This window comes from Globicephala melas, chromosome 5, assembly GCF_963455315.2.
Source record: "Globicephala melas chromosome 5, mGloMel1.2, whole genome shotgun sequence".
Classification (NCBI taxonomy): Eukaryota; Metazoa; Chordata; class Mammalia; order Artiodactyla; family Delphinidae; genus Globicephala; species Globicephala melas.
Window position 1 is genome coordinate 72,792,838 of NC_083318.1, and position 20,029 is coordinate 72,812,866.

Sequence of the window (20,029 nt, forward strand, 5' to 3'; positions counted from 1 at the left end):
TTTATTAAGCAAGTGACAGGCTTTTTAAATTAGTTTAAAACATTTTCTAAAATGTTTGAGTTAGTGTCAGTCTATCTAGTTAATATGTGGGTATATAATTTATGTGTACATATTGAATATATTCTGCTTTTGTTTACTTTAAGCATCTCAGGATAATTTTTTTGATTTTGCTTTTAGGAGTTATGGTACAGCACCTGTAAATCTTAACATCAAGACAGGAGGAAGAGTTTATGGAACTACAGGTAAAATTTGTATTTGCAGTTGCATCAATAGAAAATAGGGCATATATCTGAATAGGTCATGAATAGATGTTAATAGCTATTACAGCTCAATTAAAAAGAGCAGTTTTTGACCATGTATCATAGAATGGGCACTTTTCTATAAATGGCTAGATAATGAATAGTTTAGGCTGTGTGGGTCACATAGGGTTCCTGTCATGTGTGTGGGTTTTTTTTTTGTTGTTGCCGTTGTTTTTTGGTTCTACAGCCCTTTCTTACAGCTCACAGACTGTACAAAGACAATGATTTAAAACATGGAATTAACTTCTTGGTACAGGAATCCCTTATTATAAACAAGAAGTCTCTAATCTCTATTTTATCTTATAGCTACACCATAAACTTTGACCTCACTTTTTATTTGTGGTAACCATTACTACTCTGTTTGGAATCTTGGCCATATTTAGTGCTAATAGTAGTAAAAAGGTGTCATTGTTTTCTGTTTGTCTCTGGTATCTCTCAGCTTCTTATTAATATAGTTCCTTCACCATTTTGTAATTTTCTAAAGTAGGAACGAAAGTCAAAGGAGTAGATCTTGATGCACCTGGAAGCATTAATGGAGTGCCCCTGTTGGAGGTAGATTTGGATTCTTTTGAAGATAAACCATGGCGTAAACCTGGTAAGATTATTGTGGATTATATTGGTTTCAAAAGATTTTTAGTCTAAACTATTATTAGAAAAGTTTTTTTTCAGCATCAGTTTAGAATATTATTTTTTAAATGTAATTTTCATTATCTTAAGCACATGAGTAATAATGAACCTGTATTATTAAATCTTACAGGTGGCCTAGCATTGTATAAAAGTAGACTTGCATATTGTTTTATTATAATGCCAATTCTTTTTTTTTAACATCTTTATTGGAGTATAATTGCTTTGCGATGGTGTGTTTCTGCTTTATAACAAAGTGAATCAGTTATACATATGTCCCCATATCTCTTCCCTCTTGCGTCTCCCTCCCTCTCACCCTCCCTATCCCACCCCTCTAGGTGGTCACAAAGTACGAGCTGATCTCCCTGTGCTATGCGGCTGCTTCGCACTAGCTAGTTATGTTACGTTTGGTAGTGTATATATGTCCATGCCACTCTCTCACTTTGTCCCAGCTTACCCTATAATGCCATTTCTAAAGGGAGTAATTTTGATCAAAAATTTGTATAGTCCTGTTGCTTTATGGTAGTAATTGGGAGAATTGGTAAAATTAGATGAGACTAATAGAAATCTAAATTTATTTTTACAGTTTATTATATTTTATGTGCTGCATAAAAATAGAATTGAAATATTCGTACACTAAAAGTGTGTTTTATCTTTAGGTGCTGATCTTTCTGATTATTTTAATTATGGTTTTAATGAAGATACCTGGAAAGCTTACTGTGAAAAACAAAAGAGGATACGAATGGGACTGGAAGTTATACCAGTTACCTCTACTACAAATAAAATTACGGTAATTAGTAAATATTCCACAATACCCCAGCCTTTTCTACCATCCCAGTTTTGCTCCCTAAATACATCAGTTTTTCCCTATAAAGGTGGTTAAATGCTATATGATAGTTTAAAAATTCCATTTTACCTTGTTTGTTTTTTTTCCCTTCCTTCCCTTTCACAGTTTCATATTAATGATTATCTGATGTTTTTAGTTTCAATTCACAGACTAGCCACAGCTGGTTTGTCTTTATGTGGCCTATCAATTAAAAATTATGTGGTATCTTAATGGGGAATATGTTATTTAACTTAGGCCGAAGACTGTACTATGGAAGTTACACCAGGTGCAGAGATCCAAGATGGCAGATTCAATCTTTTTAAGGTGAATTTTAGTAAATTATCCTTGGTTGCTCTCATTTTTTGTTCTTGAGTCTGCTCCCATACCACTACTCGAGGGACAAGATTAAAGTGGAAATAGCTACCTTTTTTCCAAACCTTCAGCTTCCTGGTGACTTACAAATTTGCTGATTGTTGTTTTATCTCCACTTTTGCAAGCATGTGAATTATAGCCTATTATACTAACAAATGCAAAGTAAAACTATTCTTGCTATATGTTGTGATTTTATTTTGAGTCAAGTGTGTGTTTGCTTGTAGGATATAAAAGTTCATGCCAACAGGCTAAGCACTCATTGTAGATCCCGCTATAATCTTTATCAGAATTGGAGACTTATTTGTCCTAATTTTCTGTTAAAAAATGGTAAGGTAGATGACATACTGCTTATTATCTGTATGAGACTGAAATTATTGGTGTAATGTCTTCTGCAGTTTAAGATGGCTCAGGAATCTTAGGTGTTCTTTGCCAGTCGCCAAGAAAGACTCAACAAAATTAGAATAAAGTCATTGATTTTTTTAAATTAATATTAAAAGGAGCAGGTTTAATGAGGGACTTGCAGGTTGATACTACTTGGGTATCAAGTCTGACTTCTGGCTTCTCCATTCCATAGGATCAGTCCCAAGAATAATAATATATTTTCATACTTGTGTGATACACAGCAACCTACAAACTTTTTTCAAAATCTGATTGTAAACTCTTCTTCCTTTACCTTAATTCTTAATTCTTGATTCTTGTATTGAGTGACACTGGGATGAAGACTGGGAGTGACTTTTAGATTGGGTTATATACCCAGGGAACTTTTGTGGGCAGGAACTTCTCTGTGTCCCGTTTAGGGCTACAGCCCAGTCCACCAAAATACTGCCTTATGCAATGCATGTGCTATATCCGCAGATGTAGCCGCTCTGCTGGACACAGTTCTGTATAGAGAATTTAATTTTAATTTACATCCTACTTTGGGTAAGTATTTGGTTCTTGTTCTGCTGTAAATATTTTGAAAGTGTGTGATGATGTCTATCTTATTTTAAATGGTCATCAAGTTCTTTTTGGTGATATCTACTTATTGAGACATTGAATATATTGTTTTTCATGATTGCAGTGAATAGTTAGAAAAGTTATCTTGATGAGGAAATAGTTTGTTTGCAATGGTGCTTTTAATTTTCTTCTAACAGAAATGAGAACTGCCTTTTTAAACTGCCAGCTTCTCTATGCTTTGTCTTTTTGCAGTAAACTTCTAAAACTAAAGGATAAAAAGAAACTCTTAGGGTCTGGTCTCTTATTGAAGGTAGCCACTGTGAATAAGTTATATACATACAGTCTACTGAAAAATTATTTTGAAATTTCTTTTGATCATGTGAGAGGAGGTCATTGTTCAATTCTGATTTATTTAATTCTGAATGAATAAGGACTTGAATTTAACAGGTATAGTCAAATTAGTTAAGAAATCAGCTTTATTGGATCAGAGTTATTTCTGGAGAAGAACAGAAGACTTGGCTTTGTAGAGTGTGGTTTAATTTTAGAAAGCCTAGAAACCAGAAAGATGAATTGGAGGAATTACTCCCTGTTAATGATCAGGAGAGTGACTTATAGTAACAGTATTCTGGCAGCAGTGTATGGTGTGGTTGGATGAAGTCCAAGCTCTTGTCCACTTATCTACCATTTGAACTATAATTATTAGGATTGGTGAGAAAGAGATAGAAGGAAAAAAGCTTGCCCAGCTTTCTTGATGTATCTGAGTACCTTCAGTGTGCCCAGCACTGTGCTAGATGCTACAGTAAAAGAGGGTCTTTGTATTCAAGGAGCTCATGGTCTGAATGATGTGTACATGTGAACTAATAACCATGATGTATTGTGACAAGTGTTATGTTGGTGTATTGACAAAATGCAGTAGGGAGTTCAGAGGAGAGATTGGGTTATCCTGCATTGCAGAGTCTAGAAGGATTCAAATGGGATGTGATAAGTGAAAAATGAGTGAGTTTTCATTAGTAGGAGACGGGAGTATAGAACACTCTAGGCAGAGAGCAATGTGAACAAAACCAGATAGCATTAAAGGAGAGTTGGGGTAGATGAGACATAGAGGAAAGAAGCCTGGAAATGGTAGAAATGATGAGAAAGATCTTAATCTAAAACTAGCTTGCATACATATGTATGGGCAGTAGGAAGCCATTTGAAAGTTCTTGGGTAGGAGAATAGTATGAGCAAATCTGGTTTTTAGAAAAAGAACTGGTACCAGGGTAAGCTATAGAATGTAAGAGGGAAAAAGGGAGACAGAGACTAGATAGGGAGCTGTTGGAGTACTATAGGTACGAAATGAAGAAAGACCCAGACTGATACTGGTGGATGGACAAAGGAACAAATTTAAGAATCAAAATTTTAAGTTATTTTCATATGTACTACAGAGATATTTTTTCATCCTTAGTCAAGTGAGAGGCACCTCATCAGCATCTTTAAAATAATTTTTTTTTTACTTTTTATTAAGTAAATTTTCAAACATTCTAACAGGTAGAATAGTACAAGTGAACTGCCATGTGTTTATTATGGAAGTGTCTCAAGTGACTTATCAACATTTTAACATTCTTAAAGTCTTTTTATATACTTTAATATAAAAGATTTTATATTTTTTAGCAAAATGAAAGATGAAATTTAATAAGTGTAAAAATAAAATCACTCAGTTGGGTACAAAAGCAGTTGTATACATAATTTGGGGTGAGGGCAAGAGAGGAGCGACTAGTGAGAATGGGTGCACACCTGCATAGATGTTTTTTTTCCTCTGTGGAAGCATGTATGAGTTTTGTCACTAGTGTTGTGAATTTCATAAGCATGTGTCTTGGTCTGTTATCAGTCATTGTACCAAGCTTTCATTTGTACCTTTTTAATCTGGAAGTACATATCCTTCATTTCTGGGATATTTTCTTACTTTGTTGTTATTATTATTTTTTACTTTTTCTCCGCTTTCATCTGCCTTTTGGACCTCTTATTCAAAAATTAGACCTCCTTATGCTGGTTCCTTTAATTTTCTTAGTTTTTCTCTTTTCCTTTCTCTTTGTTTTCCATTATCTGGGAGATTTCTTCAGCTTTAGAATGCTTCTGTTCACTTTTTCATTTCTGCTATTGTATTTTTGAATATCCAAGAAGATTTTCCTTCAGTATTTAACTTTAGCCTATTTGTATTCATGCATGCAGTAATGCAGTATTTTTTCCTCCCTCTATCTTTCAAAAGATCTTAATGTTAGATTGTTTCTGTTAGGTTTTCTTTTTGTGCATGGTCTGTTTTCTACAAGTTCATCTTTAAGTTTGTTGTTTTTGGCTTCTGACTTTGACTTTTCTCAAGTATTTGTTGATCCTTGCCCATTATTAACTGGGCCACTGAAAAGGTGATTGGAAGCTCTGTGCATGTGGGTAGAACTTGTTGACTGTAGGCTTTACTGTAGGGCTAAGTTTTTCTCACAGTCTCCGATGTCAGTATCTTTATCTTTGTTTTACTTTTTGTTTTTTCTTTTTGTGATAATCTGAGTTTTCAGAGAAGACATTCTAGTATCCTGCCTAGAGGGTTTATATTTATATTTGGCTGCTTGAAATGTTCTGGGAGTTAGAGTTGTCAATTCCTGAATCTTTGCAGGTCTTGCTGTGAAAATCAATATGTCTTTGCTTTCTCATTGCTGACTTAGGATTCAGATTCTTTGGTCTGCTCAGTTACTATTTTTTTGTCTGCTTTCAGAGTCCTAACTTTTGTTGCCTTCCCAGTCTTTTTGTTCTTGTGGGTTGAAACAAAATTGTAATAAATAATTTATGTGATTTTCTATTTTTTCTTTTTTCATCTTAACATGTAAATGTTTTCCTAGGTTATTAAAGTTTTTTGATAAATAACACTTTATAAATAGTTGCATAATCCATTATTTGGGTGTTTCACAGTAATTTCTTTTTAGATATTATTTTGTAGTATTAAACTTTTATAAATAATGCTGTGAAGGGCAGTTGAAGGAAATTTTACAAAATAATTAAGTTTCAGCAAATTTGAGTAAAAATATGATAATTTGTTTTTATAAAATAAGTCATAATGTCTTACAGTCATTTCTTAAAATATTAGATCATGTGGAAAAATAATCTCATTATGTTGTGATTAAACAAGTTTTGAGCCTGTAATGCTTAGTGCAACATCTGAAGACAAAGTGATAATGATAATGCAGGTTGATTAGGAGGGTTGCTAAAATGGTGAAGATTTTCAGAATTGTTTACTATAATGAGTATATTATGAAGAAATTAACAAGAAAGGAAAACTAAGTTAGGAAACACAAGCAAGTTTTACATGTTTGAAAATGTATCTTGTCTTCCTGATACCTTTTCTCACTTTTTCCCCTATTGTAAATACTCTTTAATTTATAATCTCTTGCCCCTCTTTCTACCTCTTTCCAACCCTTCTCCCTTCCTCCTTCCCAATTTTTATTATTTATTTGTTTACTTACGTGTTTGTTTATTTTTAAGATTTAACATATTATTTTATCTTTATTACTTTCTTTAACTTGCCTTTCCAGAGATATTCATCTTTATGTAGTTTTTGACAGAATAACATTAATACCCCACGTTTATGAAGTGGTTTCTCATTATCTCACCTGGTCATCACAAGAGCTTGATGAGATAGACTGAGGAGTTGTTACTGGTATTTGATAATAGGGATAGAAGGATTAAAGTCTTTCTCAAAGCCTCAAGAGCAGAGACTAGAATCCAGGCCTTCTGGTGCCCAGTAGAGCTCCCTTTCTGTGAGACTAGATTTGCTGCTCTGCTCCAGTACTAGGGTTCCAGTTGCTCTCCAGATCCCAACTTTTAATTGAGCATTCCCTATGCCAGGAAGTGTCTTAGGCTTGGGTGGAGAGGGGAGGTAAGAATTATAGACATAGACTTTGTGGTCTTAAGAGTTTATCTGACTTAATGGGAAAGATAGGTGGTAATTAGATTATCATGCCAAAAATTATGTAAACTCCATGTTCTATGAAAGACTTTAAAGAAGTGACATTTAAAGCTGAATCCCAAAGCCAATCAAATAGCAAATATATTTGAGCACTCATTACATGCCAGGCAGTGTATTTAGGCACTTAGGATACAGATTTGAACTGGATGCCTTCCATGTCTTCAGAGATCCTATGTTATAGTGGCAGCAGGCAGACAATAAACATAAAATAAGTAAGAGGACTTAAGATAATGTGAGAAATTCTATGAATAAAATGCAAAATGTTATGATAGAGATAATATGATAGAGATTGGGATTGGCCACTTCAAGGAGACATTTGAACAATACTTGAGCCATGATGATCTTTTAAAGCAGAATGAACATCTAGTGCAAAAGCCCTCATAAAGGAGGAACTTATCTGTTAAAAAGAACAAGAAGAAAGGCCATTGTGACTGGGCGTAGTTAAGATAAGTTGGGGAGGAATAGATTAAAACAAAGTTGGAGAGGTAGGCAGGGCCCATACCATAAATCCTTGTAGGCCATGATAAGTTTAGGTTTTATTCTGTTTGCATCGGAAAGTTATTGGAGAATTTTTTTTTTTTTTTTTTTTGCTGTACGTGGGCCTCTCACTGTTGTGGCCTCTCCCGTTGCGGAGCACAGTCTCCGGATGCGCAGGCCCAGCGGCCATGGCTCACGGGCCCAGCCGCTCTGCGGCATGTGGGATCTTCCCAGACCGGGGCACGAACCCGTGTCCCCTGCATCGGCAGGCGGACTCTCAACCACTGTGCCATCAGGGAAGCCCCTATTGGAGAATTTTGAGCAGGGGAGAGACATGAGCTGATTTATATTTTTAGTAAGATTGCTTTGGCTGTGTACAGAGGATGGATTTTAGAGAGGTAAGATCAAAGCAGAGACACAGTGTAATAGAACAAATGAGATGTGGTGGTGGGTTTGACCTGAGTTTTAGGAGTGGACAGAATGGTAAGTGGTTGAATTTGGTATATATTGTCAAGGTAAAGTTGACGTTGGTTGTTCATATGTATTGGATCATTGCTAGTTTTGTTTTTGTTTTTGTTTTTATTTTCTTGAGCAACTTGGTGCCATTTACTCATAGGAAGAAGACTTGGGGAAGATCAGAATGGGGGATAGCGGGAAATCAGTAGCTTTATTTTGGCCATGTAAGTTTGAGATGCTTAGAAGACATTTGAGAAGCTGGGTGTAAATTATTGGAGCTCAGGGAAACAGTTGAGACCATAGTGTCAACTCTGAGTATTCCTGACATCCCCAGGAAGAATAGTGCATTTCTTCTTCTGTGTTCTCATAGTATCTTTTATCCCAGGGATATTTTTATCATAACAGTTGTTGTATTGCTTTGGTGGTTTGTGCCTGTCTTTTCCCACAGTCTGGAATTTTGTTGTATTTCTCTCTGTGGTCTCAGTTTCCAGTACATAATAGGTAGTCAATAAATGTTTGATGAATAAATCATGTTTATTTCCCCTGTCACCACATTGGGTCAGTTTTACCTGTCAGATGTCTAACAAATCTGTTTCTTTCTTTCTCTCCTCAGTGTCTTAGTGCTGATCCTTATCATCCCTCATATAATTAGTATTAACATTAATACCCTATTTGAAAATGAGTTCCACATAATGTTTATTTGAGAGGTAGATGGTTTCTGGAATTGAATCAGTGGTTTGGATATATCAGAGTCAGGGTGTCTGAATTCTCTTGGCCTTTGCCTCATAGGGAAGGAGAGTGATGCTGAATTTAGACTGAACAGGGACAGTAGAATTTAAATAGGGCCTAAGATATAGTGATGTTATTTAAGTATAGGGCAACTTGAACTTTATTTAAATTTAATAAATTAATGACGATTTTTAAGATAGGAAGGTGAGTGTAAAAGCAAAAGAGCATAAAGAAGATTTTCACCAGTCTAAAGGAATATGACTGGACCGTACTTCAGAGGATCTGACAGGAGCACAAAGGATGGGCAAATATGGGAGAAATTATGAAGTAAGTAGATAACTGGCTTGAAAGTGAACGTAAAGAGTGAGAAGAGGGATTAAGGAGACAGATGACTGACGTCAGGCTTCTGGGTATACTGAATTCTTCAAGGCCTTTCTTGAACTCTGAAACATGGAGTCTTAACTGAGTATCTTGGACTTACTTATAATGATCTGAGGGAATTTATGAAAGTCCTTAAGAGTTATAGTTTATTGGACTTTTAAGTGACATTAATTTGAACTTTTTACTAGTTGGGAACATTTTGGTCCCATAATCCATCTTTGGTGCCTTTCACCTAATGCTGTTCTAAAATAAGTTTAATTTTATTATATAGTGGGCAACGAAGCACTCTTCATATTTAATTTCAAATGAAATGTTATGAATTTATTTTAACATCTTTACTGTGTTAGGTTTGAGTGTTCCATTGAATTAAACAAGCTAATAACCCTTTTTTTTAAGGTACAGCAGGGAAGAACTGGAAATTCAGAGAAGGAAACAGCGCTTCCATCTACAAAAGCTGAGTTTACTTCTCCTCCTTCTTTGTTCAAGACTGGACTCCCACCAAGCAGGTTAGTGAGATATTGATGATTCAGTTTATTGAAGGCATCGGTATCTTCACCTTTAGTGCTATATGAAGTATAAAAACTCTGAATGATATACCAAAAAACTGGAACATTCTACTTGGTTTTAGTACAAAATGAATTCTTTGTGAAAAACTCTTCTGGGTGCTATTTCATCTAAAAAAATCTAGGTAAGCAAGAAATGAACAGTGGAATATAGTTACATGTATATATAAAGAAACAACAGTCTCACATTCAGGACAGGTGGTGACAGCAAAGGTTGCACTGTTTTCTGTGCTTATTATTCTTACATAAAGAATTATTGAACTTCCTAAATCTGGATATACTGGCCTAAAGATGTTTCACTGATTTTAGTAAAAGAGGTTGTAGAAATTTCAGCCTGAGAAATTTTTCAAATTAAAACCATTTTCTTTTCTTTCTTTGGTTTGTTGTGATAATACCTAACTTTGAGTTCTACAGGGTACCAACTGTAAGAGGCAAAGATGTTGGCAAATGTCCTTTTAACTTAAACATAACAAGTGACCAGGAAAATGGTAAAGGATAAGCCAAGACTAGGGAAGTTTTATGTCAGCAGTTTAATCTTGGGTTAAAGATGACTTAAACCAGTTATTTCTCTGAGCCTGAAACAAGTCAGTAACTCAACTATTACGAGTTCTCAGCCAGATCATTTACCTTTTGTGTTACTTACTTAAATTTATTTTATGTAGTTTCCTGATTTTGTCATTCTGATATTTCATACTATATGAATGCAGAAAGAAAACTTGTAATTTAGCCCTAAAATAAAGATTTTTGAAACTTTCAGCCAAAATTCAATATCATAAAGCCATCTCAGATTTTGACTGTCTCTTCTTAACAATTTCTAGTCATGCATATATACACTACCAAATGTAAAATAGGTAGCGAGTGGAAAGCAGCTGCATAGCACAGGGAGATCAGCTCGGTGCTTTGTGACCACCTAGAGGGGTGGGATAGGGAGGGTGGGAGGGAGACGTAAGAGGGAGGGGATATGGGGATATATGTATACATATAACTGATTCACTTTGTTATACAGCAGAAGCTATAATACAGCATTGTAAAGCAATTATACTCCAATAAAGATGTTTAAAAAAAAAAACATAAGGGGAAAAATGACTAAAACAAAAAACAGAAAAACAATTACTAGTCATGGACTTTTCCAAATAAGGTTTTTTAAACCAAATGCAATCTCATAAAAGTGTTTGTCTAAGAAGTTATGATAGCTGAGGAATATTGATTCTTTTAATTTGTAGTATTCTCTTTTTTTTTTTCATATTTTAAAAGAGGCCAACCTTCATTCATTGAGTTTATGGTGTTCTACATTCTAGAATGATATTAAGAGCTTGGACTCTAGAGCCAGACTTCTGGCTCAAATTCTAGCTCTGTTACTTACTAGCTGTGAATTACACTAGCTGTGTATTACTAGCTGGTGTGTATTGGGCACATCGCCCAATCTTCTTGTTCTTTCATTTCTTAATCTATAAAATACAGTAATAATACTACATAATACCCTCACTGGATAGTTATGTATATTAAATGGATTAATTTATGTAAGGTGTTTAGCACAGTGGTACATACATAATAAATATTCTATGGATGTTTGTTATTATCATAATTAAACTAATTGAACTTTTAAAAATCAATAGCAGTTTTTCTGTGTTTTGCCCACTTCCACCCCCTCCCCTCTTTTTTAAAAATTTGGGCCAGATTATGTAGGACATTGTGCCATTATATAAGTGTTTTGACTTTCCCTGTAAGTGAAATATATGGGGAATCACTATCAGATTTTGAGCAGAGGCATGAAATAATCTGATTTAGGTTTTTAAAGTCTCAATTTAACTGCTTTATTAAGCTCAGACTACAGAGGAATTAAGGGCAGTAATGGGGAGGCCAGTTAGGAGGCTATAACAGTTATCTAGACAAGAAATAATGGTAACTTAGACCACGGTGGTAGTGGTGCAGATGTTGAGACGCAGTCAGATACTGGACACATTTCAAAAGACACAAAAGATCTTTTATATCTGAGGCAGAAAAGACTATAGGAGGAATGATTTTTGGAGGGAGGAGACCAAAAGTTCAGTTTCGAACCTGATAAAATTGAGATGCCTACTAGTTATACAAGTGGAATATTTGCATGGGAAGTGGATAAATCTGGACTAAGGGGAAAGGTATGGACTGGAGGTACAAATCTGGGAGTGATCAGTGTTTAAATAGTACTTAAATGAATCTGTGAAATTGAATTAGATTGTAAATGAGGTATTACTAGAGAAGTAGTAAGAAGACAGAGCCTTGAGGCACTTCCATGCAGGTCAGAAAAATAAGGATAGAACAGTAAGAGGAGACAAGTAGAGAAAAATGACTAATGAAATAGGAGGAAAACCCAGTGTATATCTTGAAAAGGGTGTGTTTCAAAATAGGAAGAGTGTTTTAACTATCAAATAATATTGATTGGCCAAGAAGAAGAGGACTGGGAATGACTTGGATTTTAAATGCAAAGGTTGTGGTGATTCTGACCAGGACATTTTCAGTGGTATAAGGTGAAGATTTAAAAAAAGACTTTGTGGAATGGATTCAAGAGAGAATAGGAGGAAAGGAATTAGAATGAACAATTTTTTGAGTTTTTTTCTTTTTTTTTTCTTTTCTCTCTTTTGAGGGGGCAGAGAAATGGGACAGTATCTGGAGGGAAATGTGGGGTCAGGAGGAGGGTTTTTTGCCAAAATGAAAGAAATTACAGCATGTTTTTATATTTATGAGAATGAGTTACTAGAGGGGAAAATTGATGATGCAAGAATTGAGAAGGGACAGTTGTTAGAGCAGTGTCCTTAAGAAGGTCAGAGGGGGTGGGATGTAATATGCAAGTGGAGGATTTAGCCTTAAAGAGAAGCATGGACAATTCACTCATTGTAATAGGAGGAAGGGCAGGTGAAGGTAGGTGGGTGGTTAATGGTGATGGAAACAACTGAAAGTTCTCTTTCTGATTGCTTCAGTTTTTCCCAGCAGCATAGAATGCAGACTTATCTGGTGAAAGTGAGAATAGTGGAAGAGGGTGTTGAATGTTTGAGAGGAGAGGAGAAGGTCTGAAATAGTTATGTAGAGGTGTGTGAATAAACCTGGGGGAAAGGAGCAGGATTGCTAGGCAGTTACCTGGAGGGAAGTGTGGGGTGAAGAGATGGCTTTTCTTTTCCAGGTGGGAGAAATCACAGCATTTTTATATGCTGATGGGAATGAGCAGAGTGAAAAATTTATGACACGGGGAGAGACTGTACATTTCCAACTTTTCTTGAGGTTAGTGGCCAGAGGTTGAAAATGAAACAAGTCAGCTTGTTTGGGTGTGTTTGTCTTTCCCTTGTCAGGTATTCATGTGTTCATGAAGAGTAGCCAGAGTTGGATTTAGCAGGGTTTGAAGTTATACCAGGCAAATATGCCCAAGGGAGAGAGGGGCAAGGAAGGTGAGAGTGTACTTGAGAGAGTGATTATAATGATGGATCATGGATCTAAGGAGAGATGAAGGAGAGATGGGTAAGGAGTGATGGGAGGACACTGGTGGATAAGGCACAGTAAGAAGGAAGTAAAAAAAAAAAAAATGACAGAAATTAGCAGATTCATCACTTATGCTGAAAAGAATGGATAATTACCACCACAGTTTGTAGAAACAGACGCAGCATGTTAATACTGTCACTTTGGGATGCAGAGAACAGTACTCATTGCTTATTAGGAAAGTTTGTTTTCTGGACTCATCTTCGCTTGATCAAAAGGATACTTCTCAGCCACTGTGAAGTATTTCCCTAAATAAATATCTGTGTTTTATTCTTTATATTTATAAAGTATTTCCGTTTTATTGTTTGTATTTATGGAAATTAGGTGTTTTTAAAAGTAAAATTTTATTGACTTTAGGGAGAAGACAGTAATGTCATGTAAGTCATAATAGAGACTGTACAGCAAATATTTAGCAGTAATGAAGTGTACTACTGACCTAATCACTGTATTCCTATTGTTTAAAATCTTAGATTGCCATATTAACATATAAATGGCTACTGGTATGTTTGCAAAGAAAAAAAATTTTTAATGGTTCTTTGTACTTTATCAGTAGGAATGTTGGATTTCTAACTTTCTGTACTGCCCAGCAAATTGTTAATATTTGATATATCAGAATGTTTTTTAATCTTTAAAAGTTTTCATATAGATCAATAAGCAGAATATTACCATTACTACCAGAAGCCCCTGTTGTGCCCCCTTCATTTATTGTTTTCATTTTTTAATGTTTTATTTTGAAAAAAATTCAAACTTAGAAAGAGTTGCAAGAAAAGTATTAGTCTATACACTGTTCACTCAGATTCACCAGTTATTAACATTTTGCCATATTTGCTTTATAATTTCTCAAAAATATTTTTTTCCTGAACCATTTGAATGCTAATTGTAGACATTGTGCCCTTTTACCCCTGAATACTTAAGCATATATTTCCTAAGAACAAAGACATTGTGTTCCGTGATTATAGGAAACAGTTAATCAATGTCAGAACATCTCATAATGAATCAGTACTTTAATATACAAGCCATAAATTTTGCTGATTATTTCAATAATATCTTTCATGGCAGTTCTTTTCTTTCCTCCTTGATTTAGGATTTAGTCCAGGATTATTCATTACAATTAACTCCTTTATCTCTTTATTCTTTTTTGATCTGGGACAGCTTCTTGAACATTCTTTGTATTTGTTGACATTGACTTGAAGAGTACAGTCTGGTTATTTTGTAAATCATCCTTCAGTCTGGGTTTGCTTGATGTTCCCACGTTATTAGATTCAGGCTTTGCTTTTGGGGCAGGAATACTACATAAGTAATGTGGTGTTCTCAGTGAATCAGCCTGTAGGTACATGATGTCAGTTTGTCCCGTTTTTAGTGGTGATAACTTTAATTACTTAGTCGTGGTGGTGTCCTTTGCGTTTCTGCAAAGTTACTGTATAAATAAGTAATCTGTGAGGAGACTGCATAAATATTCCGTTTGTCTTTGAACTTCCCATGAATTTTAATGTCCGTTTTTGATTTAGTCAATTATTACTGTAATGACTGAAAATAGTCTTTGTCTAACTCTGTTATTCCTGTTACATTTATTAGTTGGCATTCTACTTTAAAAATGAGCTTTTCCACCTCCCTCACCTACTTATTTATTGTTGGACTCATTAATTTTTATTTTATGTGTGAGAGAGTTTGTGTGTGTGGCTTATAAATGGGGTATATAAACTATATATATACACATACACACACATGTATATGTATACACACATATATATATGTACTGTAATTCATATTGATGCTCAAATTGTTCCAGATTTGGTCCATGGGAGCCTCTTCAGACTGGCTCCTCTGACCTTTTGACATGTCCCCATCATCTTTTTTTGAGGATTTCTTTATTTTCTGATGTTTCAGTCTTATGTTGTACTTTCCCTGCCCCTTCCCTAGAAGCAGCCATTTCTTGAAGGAATCCTGATGCTTTTTAGTGGGAAATGGTAATTAGAAACCACGGTCTCGGCAATAGTTACGCTCATTGCTGTTGGGGTGTCACTATTTCTAGGTCTTTTCAGCACTCAGAGCTAGGAAAAAGCAAGCAATTTTAATGTGAAATTGCCATATATATGTTATTTTTATAAAATTTTAATCATATAGTCACGTTTCTTCTACTTCTAGCTTGACACCACAGGTTCTACTCCTCTTTCCCTATTTTGTATTGCATCTTCCTTTTTCCCACAGTGAGAACCTAGTTCCAACAAGTTCAATATATACACTCATTTGCTTAATACTGAAATACACACAAAATAGATTAGAACTGTGCACCTACCATTACAAAAAACAAACCTATTAAATAGAGTTCAAGATTTCTTTCAATTTTTCTTTTTCTTAGATTGAGGGTATATAGTCAAAATATTGTGTTCAAAAATTTCCTTCAGAGTGGTTATATGTATTAGTCACTTAAAAGATAATTTGATCCATTGTTTCTGTTTCTTTTCAGTACTAGCATTTCTTTTCCTCCATGCTTATTGACTTACTTTCTACATATCTAGAACATTTAACATAGTTCCAAAGGCAAGACTATGCAAAAGTATACTCAGATTAGTCATTCTTTTTGCAATTTTTTTCACTCCTGTCAATAAACAATTTCATTTCATCTAGTTACTGGCTTGTTCTTCCTGTGTTGTTTTTTTTTTACATAAATAAGCAGCTACATAAACATGTTTTTCCTATTACTTTGAAAGAGTGTCTTATTACTCCTTTAAAGGATTGGCAAGAGTGTATATAGGTGAACACCAGGGATAAAATTAACTTTTTTTAGAATTTTACTTTGAAAGACTTTAATTATTCTGAAATTGAATTTTAATGAAATATATATTTAATATAGGCTTTTATGAAACACAGAATGTTGCTGTTAACTGGTTACACTAACAATATTTATTTCTATTATTGAAGAATTAGGGAAAGAAATACCAACATTTCAAATAAGGTTTTATGAAACTGCAGAAATTAATGTTATTAATTTATAAAAGCACTGAAATTTATTTCTGGATAATATATATAACCTGAAGTAAGCCTTTGGTTCTTTTCTCATTTCTGCATTTTGACATCATACTGTCTATGTTGAGAAGTATTTCTAAAAATATTCTAGAATTAATAAAATGTTGATAACAAAGACATCTATATTTGAATACTACTAGCAGTCTTAGTTCCACAACAAGTATTTCATATAACTTGAAGAGAATGATACTATCAGAACATGCTAAAGGACTTTAGAAAAAGCATGTCAAGGAAAAAAGAAACAGATCAAGGGGGGTCAGAGACAACAGTATGTAAGAAAAAACATAGAAAATTTATCTCACCAGAAACAGCACCTCTTCTCAGTCTCAGACAAGTACTGCCTCCAAAAAAGCCAATTCAAGCGTTGGGAAGTGGCAGGATCAATATGGGAGGGCCGAATCACCTGATCTAAGGTAAGGCTATTTTTAAACATTGGATACTCCTGATGTTTAGGTCATCAGTGTTGTTTTATCTCATTAGAAAGATAATAAATTTTGACTAGGCTGTACCATTTTCCCCCCTGAATTACACTGTTTCAGTATAGAATTGAGGATTTTTACACTTACCTTATGAATCAGCCCTTATCACCTCGTGTCTCGCCCCTTGTCTCTCTAGCTTTTTATAACATAAATTGCCTGGAACCATGCTAATGGGTGCTCAATAAATGTTTTCCTTCCCTTTGCTGCAGGTTTAATTTTCCTTTCTCATATCATACCCTATTCAAAAACCCCTGGGTGCTTTTCGGTATCTGGAACAAAATTTAGCTCTCTGAGCCGGTCTTTAGGACCTATAAAATTGGACGCCATTGAATCTTTCCAATCTTTATTTTCCAACTACAGAGCATAAACCTGCCATTCTATTAAGTGGGTCTAGGAAGTACTATCTCCCTTATTGTTGCTATGCTTTTTATTCATAATCCACCCTCCATAGAATTTTGGTTTGTGTTCTAAATCTTAAATTTATAAAGCATACAAACCTTGGATGGATATTGTAAACTGAGCCTGTGAAAATGGGAATAATAATTTCTATCCTAAGTGATGTAATGAGAAGCAAGTGTGTTAGGGTATGAAAATGTATTGCCAGCAATAAGCAGTTATACTTTGCTTGACTAGAAATACAGACTAAGATACCTTCTTAATTTATCGTTTGAAGTTTTAAATAAGGTAATAGTATATGGGAGTGTATTTTGTTTGTTTTTGTTGGTAAAGAATTTAAAGCTTTCCTCCTGGGCAGCTTGATGCTGTATTAATGTGTGTTTTGTTTTTTATGTATTTTATTTTATTTTTGGCTGCGCTGGGTCTTCGTTGCTACGTGGGCTTTCTCTAGTTGTGGTGAGCGCGGGCTACTCGTCGTTGCAGTGCGCGGGCTTCTCATTGCGGTGGCTTCTCTTGTTGCGAAGCTCGGGCTCTAGGTGTGCTGGCTTCAGTAGTTGTGGCTCGCAGGCTCTAGAGTGCAGGCTCGGTAGTTGTGGTGCACAGGCTTAGTTGCTCCCCGGCATGTGGGATCTTCCCGAAACAGGGCTCGAACCCGTGTCCCCTGCATTGACAGGCAGATGCTTAACCACTACGCCACCAGGGAAGTCCCATGCTGCTATTACTTTAACATCTGAAATTTCTTTTATATAAACCATTTTACTTAAAATTTTTATCTTAAAATAGTTATGCTTTTGATATAACAGCTTATTTCTTGAAATAAATTGGCCATTTTATAAGGAAAATATTAGTTTTTAAATGTGAAAGTGATACATTTCAGTACTTAGACTATATAACTTCCCCCTCGCTACCCGCCCCCCCGCCCCCCTGTGCCCCAAAAGATGGTTTGGTAACTCAGAAAACTCCCTATTCTGATTTTGTGATTAGTCTCAGGGAGTATAGATAGTAGGAAATTTGACACTGTATTTTCAGTGTGTATTTTGTGCTTTTGAAAATTAAAAAGAAGAAACAACTGTAGATGAAAGCTACATACACTTTTTTATAGCATAAGATAAAAAATGAGATTCCAGCTCTTGTAATTAATGTAACTGAGAAATGGGGAGTTTTTTTTAAAGGATTCCTTAAGTCTCTTTGTAAAGAACGATTAAATTATGGTTGAGATGCTTTTCATAAATTACTGTCTTTGGAGACCCAGACTTTTCTCACCCTGTTACTCTTAATTTATATATTATAGTGTTTTTTAAATCTTTAAGCTAACTATAGTATATAACAATAACATTTTATTGGTGCAGGTTTGTTTTGTACAGATTTGTAACTCTTGTAAAGCGAATTAGTGAGAAGAATGAAGTAGTTTAAATGAACACAGAAAATTGGAATAGGCAGTATGGATGATTGCTGTAACCTTACGCCAGTGTCCAATTTATTTCTGTATTTTGTCTTCATTTTACAATCTTAAACTATGCTCCTTTTAGATAATTATTGCAAATTCTAGGTTGTTTTATTAAGCTTGTTTTCCAATATCAGAATACTTTTAAACTAACCCAGACTCTTGAAGGAGGAATAGTAAAAATTGCTTTACAATGTATAATCACTAAAATATTTAAACCTGCTCGCATGTTTTATAATAGACAAACAAAACTTAAAAGTGGATGTTAAATGAACATTAAATCTAAGGTTGACTCCCTCATTTGTTCTTGCTGCTTACTATTATGTCTTCATGAAATCGTTTACTGAAAAAACGTACCTGTACTTCATAGCATTTGAGCACTCTGCATGCATGTTGCTATATTGTGTAGCTTGTAAGATTTTATGTGATTGGACATGTGAAGGCCTTTTTTTTTAATTACCTGTAGAAACATATCTTTTCCTATCAGTGATACATTTAAAAAATGCAACTAAGCATAAATATGGCTGGTAAAGCTTTATTCCAAGCTCTGCACAAAAGTAAGTAAACTTGGCTGCCCTAATAAACACAATTTATGTCCTCCAGTGAGTCAAATTTTAGCATATTTCACCTTTAAGTATTCAAGGTTTTTTGTTTGTTTTTAATATAGCTTAACAAGTAACGTGACATTTTAAAAATTCAGGACCCAGAAAATTAGCATGGAAAACATTCTGTGGGTAGGAGGGGGTTTGGAGTTGGTCATACCCAAGCCTGAATATTGACGTTGGCGTGGTACTTCACAAAGGAGCCTCTTTCCACATCTGTGAAAATGAAACTGATTGGACTTACACCTTACTTTTAGTGTACTTACGGATGAAATAATTTTTAAGCCTGTGAAATGCTATTGCAGGGCACCCACTAAAGTGTTAGTTCCCCTTGGATCTCTGCTCCCATCATAGGCTTTACCAGTCTCTTTGAATATGGTGTGATAGGAAATTACATGTCCTGAAGACAGTTTTTTAATTCTGTGATTTTTTTGGGGGGGACGTGTATCACTTTTCTAGACAGAATTCTTTTTTATTAAGTCTCCACTTGAAAAATAGAATATAAGTATAGAAGCAGTACTGTCAGTCCACAGAACTCAAAAGATCAATACGAAAATATGTATGTAATGAAATCTTTACCATAATTGTTAAACCTTTTTAGATATGACTTTAAATTTATTGAGTAATACAAACATTAATTTTTATTAACTACTTTAAGTTCTTACTAGAAGAGGACAAAATATAAGTCTCTTCTTTGGGCATGCCATTAGTTGTAGTCCTCGACTTTAGCTCTGTATTGGAGTTACATGGCGAGCTACAAAAAATATTGATGCTTAGGCCTGAGAGACTCAGATTTAACTATTTGGTGTGCACTCTGGGCATTGGGGGTCTTAAACGCTCTCTAGATGATTCTGATGTGCAGGCAAAGTTGAGAACCCCTAATCCATTAGTGGGGTGTGAAGTCAATTTGCTGGTCTCAG

The 20,029-nt window shown here is 34.9% G+C and overlaps 1 protein-coding gene across 34 annotated transcripts in view; it reads left to right on the top strand.

The window, feature by feature from the left end:
- FIP1L1 (factor interacting with PAPOLA and CPSF1) overlaps positions 1-20,029 on the top strand; it is a 68,634-nt gene that overhangs the window by 11,319 nt on the left and 37,286 nt on the right. For 7 of the 34 annotated variants that reach the window (XM_060299348.2, XM_060299345.2, XM_060299347.2 and 4 more), the window contains 6 exons: positions 178-242; positions 787-894; positions 1,583-1,713; positions 2,005-2,073; positions 9,488-9,597; positions 16,494-16,601. In XM_060299348.2, coding sequence (XP_060155331.1) covers positions 178-242; positions 787-894; positions 1,583-1,713; positions 2,005-2,073; positions 9,488-9,597; positions 16,494-16,601 — 591 coding nt within the window. Of the gene's footprint in view, positions 1-177; positions 243-783; positions 895-1,582; positions 1,714-2,004; positions 2,074-9,487; positions 9,598-16,493; positions 16,602-20,029 lie in introns of all 34 variants that reach the window. The other 27 variants (XM_060299350.2, XM_060299346.2, XM_030880551.3 and 24 more) reach the window with 10 other exon arrangements.